The sequence below is a fragment of the Coregonus clupeaformis genome, chromosome 21 (assembly GCF_020615455.1).
Source record: "Coregonus clupeaformis isolate EN_2021a chromosome 21, ASM2061545v1, whole genome shotgun sequence".
NCBI lineage: Eukaryota > Metazoa > Chordata > Actinopteri > Salmoniformes > Salmonidae > Coregonus > Coregonus clupeaformis.
The window spans coordinates 20,180,255-20,193,039 of NC_059212.1; the positions used below are offsets into that span (position 1 = coordinate 20,180,255).

At 42.5% G+C, this 12,785-nt stretch overlaps 1 protein-coding gene across 3 annotated transcripts in view; it reads right to left on the reverse strand.

The window, feature by feature from the left end:
* The window catches only part of LOC121534795 (anoctamin-8-like), a 35,960-nt gene extending 33,709 nt beyond the window's left edge, over positions 1 to 2,251 (reverse strand). For 2 of the 3 annotated variants that reach the window (XM_045206241.1, XM_045206239.1), the window contains exon 1: positions 1,985 to 2,251. In XM_045206241.1, coding sequence (XP_045062176.1) covers positions 1,985 to 2,003 — 19 coding nt within the window. In that variant the 5' untranslated portion in view covers positions 2,004 to 2,251. The remainder of the gene's footprint in view (positions 1 to 1,984) is intronic. The other variant, XM_045206240.1, reaches the window with a different exon arrangement.
* Positions 2,252 to 12,785: the final 10,534 nt, after the last annotated feature.

Consider the following 12,785-nt stretch of genomic DNA (forward strand, 5'->3'; position numbering starts at 1 on the left):
TGCAATTTCTGAAATGGAACGGTCTATTTACTTTTTATGCTAATTATTCAAGGGTCTCTTTATTTTATTTTTAAACGAAAATGCTTGATTGTATTTCAAATCATGAATGACTCATATGCTGTGTGATGACATGAACGAATTAATGATTGATTGATTCAGTAGCATATATAAGTATTGAAATATAGGCCTAAGTAAGTTAGGGTATTAAGACTAAACAGGATGCGCTCTTTGGCCTACAGCTCGATGGTGGTTATAAAAGGCTGCTATACTAAGCCTACTAATGATAACGACATTACTTATTACTATAATGATTATCATAATAATAATAATAATAATAATAGTAATAACAATAAGAAGGAGATAAAGAAAAAGGAGTGTTATTATTATAAATATTATTTTTCTGACAATTTGGAAGAGTGTAAACAACACTAAATACTTTGCTGGTGACACTGTCTGTGATTTATTTAGAATTCAAGGCACACTTAACCAGCATGGCTACCACAGCATTCTACAGCGATATGCCATCCCATCTGGTTTGGGCTTAGTGGGACTATCATTTGTTTTTCAACAGGACAATGACCCAACACACCTACAGGCTGTGTAAGGGCTATTTTTACCAAGACTGAGAATTATGGAGTGCTGCATCAGATGACCTGGCCTCCACAATCCCCCAACCTCAACCAAATTGAGATGGTTTGGGATGAGTTGGACTGCAGAGTGAAGGAAAAGCAGCCAACAAGTGCTCAGCATATGTGGGAACTCCTTCAGGACTGTTGGAAAAGCATTCCAGGTGAAGCTGGTTGAGAGAATGCCAAGAGTGTGCAAAGCTGTCATCAAGGCAAAGGGAGGCTATTTGAAGAATCTCAAATATAAAATATATTTTGATTTCTTTAACACTTTATTGGTTACTACATGATTCCATATGTGTTATTAATTTTAGCAAACAGGAATTCGAATAGTTTGCCTACAAGCAAGTATAGTGTAGAGCAGTGTTTCCCAAACTCGGTCCTGGATATTGCAGCGTTAAGTATAGGCCTACAAAAATGTGGACTTGGAAGAAATGTGTGTGGTTGCTTAATGTTATGCACAATGCAGTTTGTAAGTTGTAATAAAATAATCACTGTAGGCTACTAAAATCCAACATTAAATATTTTGTTTTTAATCTTACAGTTCTGTTTAAAGTAACTGTCCAGTGTTTACAGATTTCTATGAGTGAAATAGTTTTCCATTCCAATTTTTTTTATTTATTAAGTATCTTAAAAAGCAGCTTTTCTGTGTTAGAATGGTGTGGGCGTATCCCGGTCATTCATGCAAGTAGAGCGCTGATTGGCCAGCTTATCCTCCTTAGGAGGATGACGTCATCCTCTGTGAGGAAATAGCAAGCATTTTGTTTGAGATACAAGTTTGAGTTTGGGCTTTTGAAGTTTTTTTTTTCTTCTCACATTTATGCTTTGGCCACAAATAGGAGTATAGGATGAGTCAACAACATTATTTGGGTATGGGTTAACAGAATATGAACTTTTAAAAGTGAGATTTTTACTGGACAGTTACTTTACTTATTTGACAGCTAGACCACTGAAATAAATCATGTACATCCAATATTTATCAAAATACAAAGTCTACATTAAAACAATATAATGAATGAAAATGCAGTTGCATTGCCTTGGACTAGGCTACACCTGTGGGACCACAAAAGCCAGCCCAGCAGCCATTCGGCCATTCTCTTTCTCATCGGAATGCGCACAATGTTATAGTACGCGAAAACAAAAAAACTAAACAAATGTGGCATGAAAGGTGAAGGCTAAACTATGGGATTAACCTCGAAGGCTGGGGTCAATGGCATTTTGCGTGAATGTGTGAGAATACTGCATCATAGCCTACCACCACAAATAGCATACTTTATAATTATCCTCTCTGTAACCATCTATCTCGAATTTACGCACCCTGTCACGACGACAAATGCTGTGTTCCTCAAGACACTTACCCAGTACACCTGACGACATTGAAGATGTTTGTTCTTGCTTAGTTATCTTGTGCTCTTCGGTGGGCACTGGTTTCTCCGTCCTCTCCCCTGCACTGTCGCCGTCTGCGGTGCTGTTGTGTTTACAGACCCGGCGATATTATGTGCCGCACGCTCTCGTCATGAGTATGGTGCATGAATTCACAGTCAAGTGCAGGTCCTGTGCTGGAAAGACAGCACTGCAACTATGGAAGATGATATATAGGAATGAAGACGACTGATGGTAGAGCTACAGCAAAGGTGGATCTCTATTGCTTTGCTATATCTGTCGTCAATGATGCAGTGGTAACAAACATCAATATCTGCTACCTTCCATCGGAGTGGGGTAAAACATTATGTGAGGTTGTGCCATAAAAGGGCTATAAAAGGGCATATTCTATTGCAACTCCATCCATCATGTAGGCTATTCAGACAAAATATTCCTGAATGTAGGCTACAACACAGATAGAACTCCACAGTGCTTCCAGGAATATGTGTGCATTCGGAAAGTATTCAGACCCCTTGACTTTTTTCACATTTTGTTATGTTACAGCCTTATTCTAAAATTGATTAAATAGTTTTTCCCCTCATCAATCTACACACAATACCCCATAATGACAAAGCAAAAAGAGGTTTTTAGAAATTTTTGCAAATGTATAAAGAAAACCCCCGGAAATATCACATTTACATAAGTATTCAGACCCTTTACTCAGTACTTTGTTGAAGCACCTTTGACAACGATTACAGCCTCTAGTCTTCTTGGGTATGACGCTACAAGCTTGGCACACCTGTATTTGGGGAGTTTATCCCATTCTTCTCTGCAGATCCTCTCAAGCGCTGTCAGGTTGAATGGGGAGTGTCGCTGCACAGCTATTTTCAGATCTCACCAGAGATGTTCGATCGGGTTCAAGAACGGGCTCTGGCAGGGCCTCTTAAGGACATTCAGAGACTTGTCCCGAAGCCACTCATGTGTTGTCTTGGCTGTGTGCTTAGGGTCATTGTCCTGTTGGAAGGTCAACCTTCGCCCCAGTCTGAGGTCCTGAGTGCTCCGAAGCATGTTTTTATCACTGATCTCTCTGTACTTTAGTCCGTTCATCTTTCCCTCTATCCTGACTAATCTCCCAGTCCCTGCCGCTGAAAAATATACCCACAGCATGATGCTCCCATCACTATGCTTCCCCGTAGGGATGGTGCCAGGTTTCCTCCAGACGTGACGCTTGGCATTCAGGCCAAAGTATTCAATCTTGGTTTCATCAGACCAGAGAATCTTGTTTCTCATGGTCTGGGGTCTTTAGGTGCCTTTTGGCAAACTCCAAGCGGGCTGTCATGTGCCTTTTACTGAGGGAGTGGCTTCCGTCTGGCCACTCTACCATAAAGGCCTGATTGGTGGAGTGCTGCAGAGATGGTTGTCCTTCTGGAAGATTCTCCCATCTCCACAGAGGAACTCTGGAGCCATCTCAAAATGACCATTGGGTTCTTGGTCACCTCCCTGACCAAGGCCCTTCTCCCCCGATTGCTCAGTTTGACCGGTGAGGCCAGCTCTAGGAAGAGTTTTGGTGGTTCCAAACTTCTTCCATTTAAGAATGATGGAGGCCACTGTGTTCTTGGGGACCTTCAATGCTGCAGACATTTTTTGCCACCCTTTCCCAGATCTGTGCCTCGACACAATCCTGTCTCGGAGCTCTACGGACAATTCCTTCAACCTCATGGCTTGGCTTTTGCTCTGACATGCACTGTCAACTGTGGGACCTTATATAGACAGTTGTGTGCCTTTCCAAATAATGTCCAATCAATTGAATTTACCACAGGTGGACTCCAATCAAGTTGTAGAAACATCTCAAGGATGATCAATGGAAACAGGATGCACCTGAGCTCAATTTCGAGTCTCATAGCAAAGGGTCTGAATACTTATGTAAATAAGGTATTTCTGTTGTTTTATTTTTAATACATTTGCAAAAATGTCTAAAAACCTGTTGTCGCTGTGTCATTATGGGGTATTGTGTGTATATTGATGAGTGAAAACAAATATTTCTTTAATTTTAGAACAAGGCTGTAATGTAACATAATGTGGAAAAAGTAAAGGGGTCTGAATACTTTCCGAATGCACTGTAGACATCACCCTTCATGTATGAGATGAAGTCATGTTCTCTCTATGCCTATCATGTGACACTTCAATGGCTCCCTTAGAGAAAAAAAACATACATTTAATGTGATCACGTGATTTAATGTGAAGCAACATGTGACATCATGTGAAGCAACATAAAACTACATGTTACATGAGAACATGATCTCATGTGAAATTAATGTGAAATAAATGTGACAACATGGGGATGCATAATGTCAACATGAGAGAACATGAAACTACATGTGACAACATGTGAGCACATGTGAAAACATGATCTTGTGAAAAGAATTTACAACATGGGGATGCAACATGTTATACCATCCCTTAAGTAAAGGCCTCTCTTTTGTCCCCACATATGAAACTGACTCTTTTAGATAAAGACTGATCTTTTTCAATTTTTTTGACAATCTAAGTTAGGCATATGTTTGGCAAGTCTAATGACTCCAATGATACACAAAACCCCAATATGCCTGTGTTCAAACCCAAGAGTATATTTATGCCTCAAGTATCGAATCCTTCCATTCACACCTGTAGAATTGTGGAACAGGATGTTTGAAACTTTTGTCAGTCCAAACCAATTTATTCTCCAAAGAATGTGAGCCGAGATGAAAGACTAGCCATTCAGGAACTTGCTAAAGATACTCAGATTGTCATTAAACCTGCTGATAAGGGAGGAGCTATAGTCTATCAGACTATAAGGCAGAGAGACCTATCGCCAGCTTGATGATGAACATTTCTATAGGAAACTCAGAACTGACCCTACTTCTGACTTCTAGACAAAGGTAACCAACTATCTGACATTTGCTCTTGATCAGAACTTTATCTCTAAGCATGAATTTGACTACCTTCATTGCAAATTCCCTGTCATACCTGTTTTCTATACGCTACCTAAGATCCATAAGAGCCTATACAAATCTAAGGGCAGACCCATCGTTGCCAGTATTAACTCTCATTAAGCCTATTGTGCAAAAACTCAGAGCATTCGTCAAAGATTCTACAGATGTGATAAACAAAATATCAGAACTGTCTAATCTCCCGGACAAAATCATATTGGGTACATCTAGAGAGCCTCTACACTAATATCTCTCATGAAAAAGGCCTAGATGCACTGGGATATTACCTAAAGGAACGTGACGGAGAAATGTCACCACCTAGTGAATTTATCTGTGAACTGGCTTCTCTAGTTCTCAAGCTCAACTACTTTGCCTTTGAAAAACACTTTTACCTTCAAGTTAGTGGAGTTGCTATGGGCTCCACCTTTGCCCCTAGTTATGCTAATTTATATGTGGGCTATTTTGAGCAAAAGTTTATCTGTGATGAGACCAGGAACCCTTACTTCTCCATGATCCTCAAATGGTTCTCTATTGAATATGACCACAAGCGGGTCCATTTCTTGGACATGTGGATAGAGGTTGCTAATGGGGAACTTATCACCACTCTATATCAGAAAGAGACTGACAGAAACACTTTTCTCCTAGCAAGTAGCGCTCATCTTAGTGCCCTTAAAAGAGGGTTACCCAAGAGCCAGTTCTATAGGCTCAGACGTATGTGTCATTCGACTAAGGACTTTATTGATAAAGCTGTCAACATGAAACTGGACAGGGGTTACTCCACCTAGTGTGTGGAAAAGGTATACCGCTCTCTAAAAACCTCGCCAGGATGTACTCCAATTTTATTTTATTTTTCACTTCTAAGGAGTTTATTACTTGCATTACTACATTCACCCCCAAAGCCTTTATGATTAAAACATAGTGATGAAGCACTGGCATATGCTCACCTCAGACCCGGAGCTCAGCCAGGAATTCAAGGACCCCCCCTTAATCGTCTACAAACGGGGCCCCAATCTTCGCAGTAGACTAGTCTGAGCCAGCCTCAACACGGGTTCTAAACAAACCGTCCTTACTCCACTGAGAGATGGAAACTACCCCTGTGGCAATTGTGCTCAGTGCAACAAAACCAAAAAACACCCTAGGTCTGGATACAGTGTTAAAGGCATGATCACATGCAACACAATTTTTTTAAATTTACATCCTGTTTGTGACAATATGTACGTGGGCAAGACATCCAGAAGCTTGAAACAGAGAATGAGCGAATATAAGGCGCAAGGATGAAAATGACCCTGTTGCTTGTCACTTTGTCCAGTGCTCCCACAGTGTGTCTGTTGCTTGTCACTTTGTCCAGTGCTCCCACAGTGTGTCTGTTGCTTGTCACTTTGTCCAGTGCTCCCACAGTGTGTCTGTTGCTTGTCACTTTGTCCAGTGCTCCCACAGTGTGTCTGTTGCTTGTCACTTTGTCCAGTGCTCCCACAGTGTGTCTGTTGCTTGTCACTTTGTCCAGTGCTCCCACAGTGTGTCTGTTGCTTGTCACTTTGTCCAGTGCTCCCACAGTGTGTCTGTTGCTTGTCACTTTGTCCAGTGCTCCCACAATGTCTGTTGCCTGTCACTTTGTCCTTGTCACTTTGTCCAGTGCTCCCACAGTGTGTCTGTTGCTTGTCACTTTGTCCAGTGCTCCCACAGTGTGTCTGTTGCTTGTCACTTTGTCCAGTGCTCCCACAGTGTCTGTTGCCTGTCACTTTGTCCAGTGCTCCCACAGTGTGTATGTTGCTTGTCACTTTGTCCAGTGCTCCCACAGTGTGTCTGTTGCTTGTCCCTTTGTCCAGTGCTCCCACAGTGTGTCTGTTGCTTGTCACTTTGTCCAGTGCTCCCACAGTGTGTCTGTTGCTTGTCACTTTGTCCAGTGCTCCCACAGTGTGCCTGTTGCTTGTCACTTTGTCCAGCGCTCCCACAGTGTGTCTGTTGCTTGTCACTTTGTCCAGCACTACCACAGTGTGTCTGTTGCTTGTCACTTTGTCCAGTGCTCCCACAGTGTGTCTGTTGCTTGTCACTTTGTCCAGTGCTCCCACAGTGTCTGTTGCCTGTCACTTTGTCCAGTGCTCCCACAGTGTGTATGTTGCTTGTCACTTTGTCCAGTGCTCCCACAGTGTGTCTGTTGCTTGTCCCTTTGTCCAGTGCTCCCACAGTGTGTCTGTTGCTTGTCACTTTGTCCAGTGCTCCCACAGTGTGTCTGTTGCTTGTCACTTTATCCAGTGCTCCCACAGTGTATCTGTTGCTTGTCACTTTGTCCAGTGCTCTCACAGTGTGTCTGTTGCTTGTCACTTTGTCCAGTGCTCCCACAGTGTGTCTGTTGCTTGTCCCTTTGTCCAGTGCTCCCACAGTGTGTCTGTTGCTTGTCACTTTGTCCAGTGCTCCCACAGTGTGCCTGTTGCTTGTCACTTTGTCCAGCGCTCCCACAGTGTGTCTGTTGCTTGTCACTTTGTCCAGCACTCCCACAGTGTGTCTGTTGCTTGTCACTTTGTCCAGTGCTCCCACAGTGTGTCTGTTGCTTGTCACTTTGTCCAGTGCTCCCACAGTGTGTCTGTTGCTTGTCACTTTATCCAGTGCTCCCACAGTGTATCTGTTGCTTGTCACTTTGTCCAGTGCTCTCACAGTGTGTCTGTTGCTTGTCACTTTGTCCAGTGCTCCCACAGTGTGTCTGTTGCTTGTCCCTTTGTCCAGTGCTCCCACAGTGTGTCTGTTGCTTGTCACTTTGTCCAGTGCTCCCACAGTGTGCCTGTTGCTTGTCACTTTGTCCAGCGCTCCCACAGTGTGTCTGTTGCTTGTCACTTTGTCCAGCACTCCCACAGTGTGTCTGTTGCTTGTCACTTTGTCCAGTGCTCCCACAGTGTCTGTTGCCTGTCACTTTGTCCAGTGCTCCCACAGTGTGTATGTTGCTTGTCACTTTGTCCAGTGCTCTCACAGTGTGTCTGTTGCTTGTCACTTTGTCCAGTGCTCCCACAGTGTGTCTGTTGCTTGTCCCTTTGTCCAGTGCTCCCACAGTGTGTCTGTTGCTTGTCACTTTGTCCAGTGCTCCCACAGTGTGCCTGTTGCTTGTCACTTTGTCCAGCGCTCCCACAGTGTGTCTGTTGCTTGTCACTTTGTCCAGCACTCCCACAGTGTGTCTGTTGCTTGTCCCTTTGTCCAGTGCTCCCACAGTGTGTCTGTTGCTTGTCACTTTGTCCAGTGCTCCCACAGTGTGTCTTCTCTACAATTCCAGGGCACTGAGAAGGTGGAAGTGTCACCAAGAGGAGGAGACAATGACCGCAAACTCTGCCAGAAATAACTTTTCTGGATTCATACTTTAAGCACCCTACAGCCGTTAGGATAAAATGAGGATTTAATACGAGGGTCATGTTGTAATTCCTATTGTCAGCATCTTAGTTTCACACACCCTCCCTGGTATGGGTGTCCTGTATTCATGATGGCCCTAGTGCCCGACAGGTTACCTTAACCTTTATCTAGTTGTTTTCTAGATTTCTCCTGGTTCTACATATGTATATAGTGTTGTATATGTTTTCCTTTTACTTTATTTTCTTTTGACATTTTTCGCCTTTATTGCTCTCTCTTTGAGAGTATTGGTTCCTTATACTAACACCACATTCCCTGTGTTCATGTGTTTTGTTCTAGCAGAAATACATCTATAACATGTTTTGTCCTATCCTGTATTTCTATCTCATATTATGACATCTAGTGGCCCTTTTGGGTACTTTAGATGACTACAGGTGTCCGCAATTACCTCTGGCTCACTGTGTGGACTTATCGGTCCACACCATTGTTTGTGGTGATATGCTCTGATGAAGGTCGACTGACTGAAAGCTCAGCTATAATTAAAATACATTTGCATCTGACTGGAAGTGTGCAGAGACTTTTTCCTGTTTCTCCAGTTTTGCCTTTTGCCTCCAGCACCTTCACAAATCAGCTTTGGGTGTGCGGTAGATTCTGCCTATTATCAACATGTGATACCATGAAATTACATGTGACAATATTTGAGCACGTGAAAGCCGAGGTGTCAAATGTGATTTAAAATACTTTACTTTAAAAGGTGTAATTTACATTAATTACATTTAAACAGTCATGGTCCCTTGCAGGTTTTGTCTAGTTCCCGCTCTGTTCCAAGGACGTTCTCAGAACGTTGTGTCATGGTCCCCTGGAGGTTTCTGTCTAGTTGCGGTGAAAAAACAGTAAATCTATAGCTAGTTACTGTGTTTTTACAGCTAACTTAAGGTGTTAATGTAAATGATAGTATGTTGCTTACTTGGGACTTGAACTCACAACCTCTTGGATACTAGCTACATGAAATTCCTGCTAAGCCACCAGGCCTATGGACTTAATAGAGATTGGCTATATATTTATTGCCAAGAATACATTTCTACACTTTGCCTAAAGTTGCAGTAAAAATAAAGTCATTATACTGAACAAAAATATAAACGCAACATGCAACAATTTCAACAATTTTACTGAGTTACAGTTCATATAAGGATATCAGTCAATTGAAATAAATTCATTAGGCCCTAATCTATGGAGTTCACATGACTGGGCAGGGGCGCAGCCATGGGTGGGCCTGGGGAGCCAGGCCCAGCCAATCAGAATGAGTTTTTCCTCCACAAAAGGGCTTTATTACAGACAGAAATACTCCACAGTTTCATCAGCTGTCTGGTTGGCTGGTCTCAGACGATCCCGCAGTTGAAGAAGCCAGATGTGGAGGTACTGGGCTGGTGTGGTTACACGTGGTCTGTGGTTGTGAGGCCGGTTGGACGTATTGCCAAATTCTCTAAAACGGCATTGGAGTCAGCTTATGGTAGAGAAATGAACATTCAATTCTCTGGAAACAGCTCTGGTGGACAGTCCTGCAGTCAACATGCCAATTGCACGCTCCCTCAAAACTTGAGACATCTGTGGCATTGTGTTGTGTGACACCTGTGGAACGATCATTCTGTTTAATCTACTTGTTGATATGCCACACCTGTCAGGTGTAACAACCTCTTAACAGCGCAGCGCTTGATTTTCACATGTTCTTACAAATATTGCAGCACTGACCGTGTCAAAAGAGGTGCTCAACCTTAATTAAATGTTTTGTCATTTAGCTGAAGCTCTTATCCAGAGCGACTTACAGTTTAGTGAGTGCACACAATAATTTATTTCATACTGGCCCCCGTGGGAATAGAACCCACAATCCTGGCATGGCAAATGCACCATGCTCTACCAACTGAGCTACATCCCTGCCGGCCATTCCCTCCCTTACCCTACCCTGGACGACGCTGGGCCAATTGTGCACCGCCCCATGCCCCCAAATATGCTAATGAGCCCCTGCCAGCACATTGCCCCCACCTACATTTCAATGTGCAGTGATGATTGTACCTGATCCTGCGTTCGTAACCAAATCCAATTGAACGGCCTGCCAACTGGTAATTACTACTGGGAAATGCTTCTATCATGCCGCATTCAAAATAACTCGGAACTCGGAAATCTCTGACTTCAGTGCGTTCAAGACAACTGGGAACTCAGCAAAAAACTAACTCCAACTGGGAAAATATGTTTTGAACAGTCATCCAACTCGGAATTCCTAGGGGGGAACTCGGGCATCTTTCTAGAGCTCCAACTTTCTGACCTGAAGATCACTGACGTCAAGATTTGACCTAGTTTTTTTCAGAGTTCCCAGTTGTCTTGAAAGCACCATCATCCCTGAGCTCCTACTTCTCCCACAAACTGACCTCTGAACTCGATAACAGCATTTTCGGAAGTTAAATGTAACAACAAAACATTATTTATAAAAAGCAATCTATTAAAATGGTTTTTGAACTCTATAATTTGTTGACAAGCATAATAGTTTATATAAACTTGTAGTTTATGGTTGACACAGCTTGTTGACCATTAGCCAATTGGTGTTTCTTAATGAGTTTAAAGCACATGAATGCTGCCAACTGGTATTTACGACTTCACTACTGAACTAACTGTAAGTCGCTCTGGATATGAGCGTTTGCTAAATGACTAAAATGAACAGGTGTTCCTTGTTAATTTGTGGAATTTCTTTCCTTCTTAATGCATTTGAGCCAATCAGTTTTTTGTGAAAAGGTAGGGGTGTATACAGAAGATAGCCCTATTTGGTGAAAGACCAAGTCCATATTATGGCAAGAACAGCTCAAATAAGCAAAGAGAAATGACAGTCCTTCATTACTTTAAGACATGAAGGTCAGTCAATACGGAAAATTTCAAGAACTTTTAAAGTTTCTTCAAGTGCAATCGCAAAAACCATCAAGCACTTTGATGAAACTGGCTCTCATGAGGACCACCATAGGAATGGAAGACCCAGAGTTACCTCTGCTGCAGAGGATAAGTTCATTAGAGTTACCAGCCTCAGAAATTGCAGCCCAAATAAATGCTTCACAGAGTTCAAGTCACAGACACATCTCAACATCAACTGTTCAGAGGGGACTGTGTGAATCAGGCCTTCATGGTCGAATTGCTGCAAAGAAACGACTACTAAATGACACCAATAAGAAGAAGAGACCTACTTGGGCCAAGAAACACGAGCAATGGACATTAGACAGGTGGAAATATGTCCTTTGGTCTGGAGTCCATATTTGAGATTTATGGTTCCAACCGCCGTGTCTTTGTGAGACGCGGTGTGGGTGAACGAATGATCTCCGCATGTGTAGTTCCCACCGTAAAGCATGGAGGAGGAGGTGTGATGGTGTGGGGGTGCTTTGCTGTTGACACTGTCTGTGATTTATTTAGAATTCAAGGCACACTTAACCAGCATGGCTACCACAGCATTCTGCAACGATACGCCATCCCATCCGGTTTGGGCTTAGTGGGACTATCAATAGGACAATGACCCAATACACCTCCAGGCTGTGTAAGGGCTATTTTACAGAGAAGGAGAGTGATGGAGTGCTGCATCAGATGACCTGGCCTCCACAATCCCCCGACCTCAACCCAATTGATGTGGTTTGGGATGAGTCGGACGGCAGAGTGAAGGAAAGCAGCCAACAAGTGCTAAGCATATGTGGGAACTCCTTTAAGACTGTTGGAAAAGCATTCCAGGTGAAACTGGTTGAGAGAATGCCAAGCGTGTGCAAAGCTGTCATCAAGGCAAAGGGCTGCTACTTTGAAGAATCTCAAATATAAAATATATTTTGATTTGTTTAGCACTTTTTTTGGTTACTACATGATTCCATATGTGTTATTTCATAGTTTTGATGTCTTCACTATTATTCTAAAAAATAAAGAAAAACCCTTGAATGAGTAGGTGTCCAAACATTTGACTGGTACTGTATATATATTTTTACTCAAAACAACCGCATTTGTATTGTACTATAGGGAAGAAAGAACATGAGCCATTCAGAGTACTTTTATGTCAAAAGGACCCCTTATCTCGCATCAAAAAGGCTACACTGCCATAACTCTTGTGCATAACAGAAAATAGTGAGCATGAGCTGATGTTGTGATCCGCAAGTCATTATTATAGATGCTCACCATGAGAGTCTTTGGACAGACCAATTGGCAATGAGAAACCAGTCTTTGCAATAAATATAGCTTGTGTTTAAAAAGTTCCTCTGAAATCCATTGGAGGGCACCAATTTGTAGAAGATCCTACTTCTCAATTCCATCAGTTACAGTATTTCAGGTCCTCCATTACAATATCATGGCCGCTAGAGAGACGTTGTGTTAAAGTGTGAGAAAAGGCATATTTCCTATCCAAAACAGTTTGTGCATATATTATGACAACATTTTGTGACGTTATTGTTTGTTTTGGTGTTCGGCAAGGTTTTTTCGGCTGTTTGTG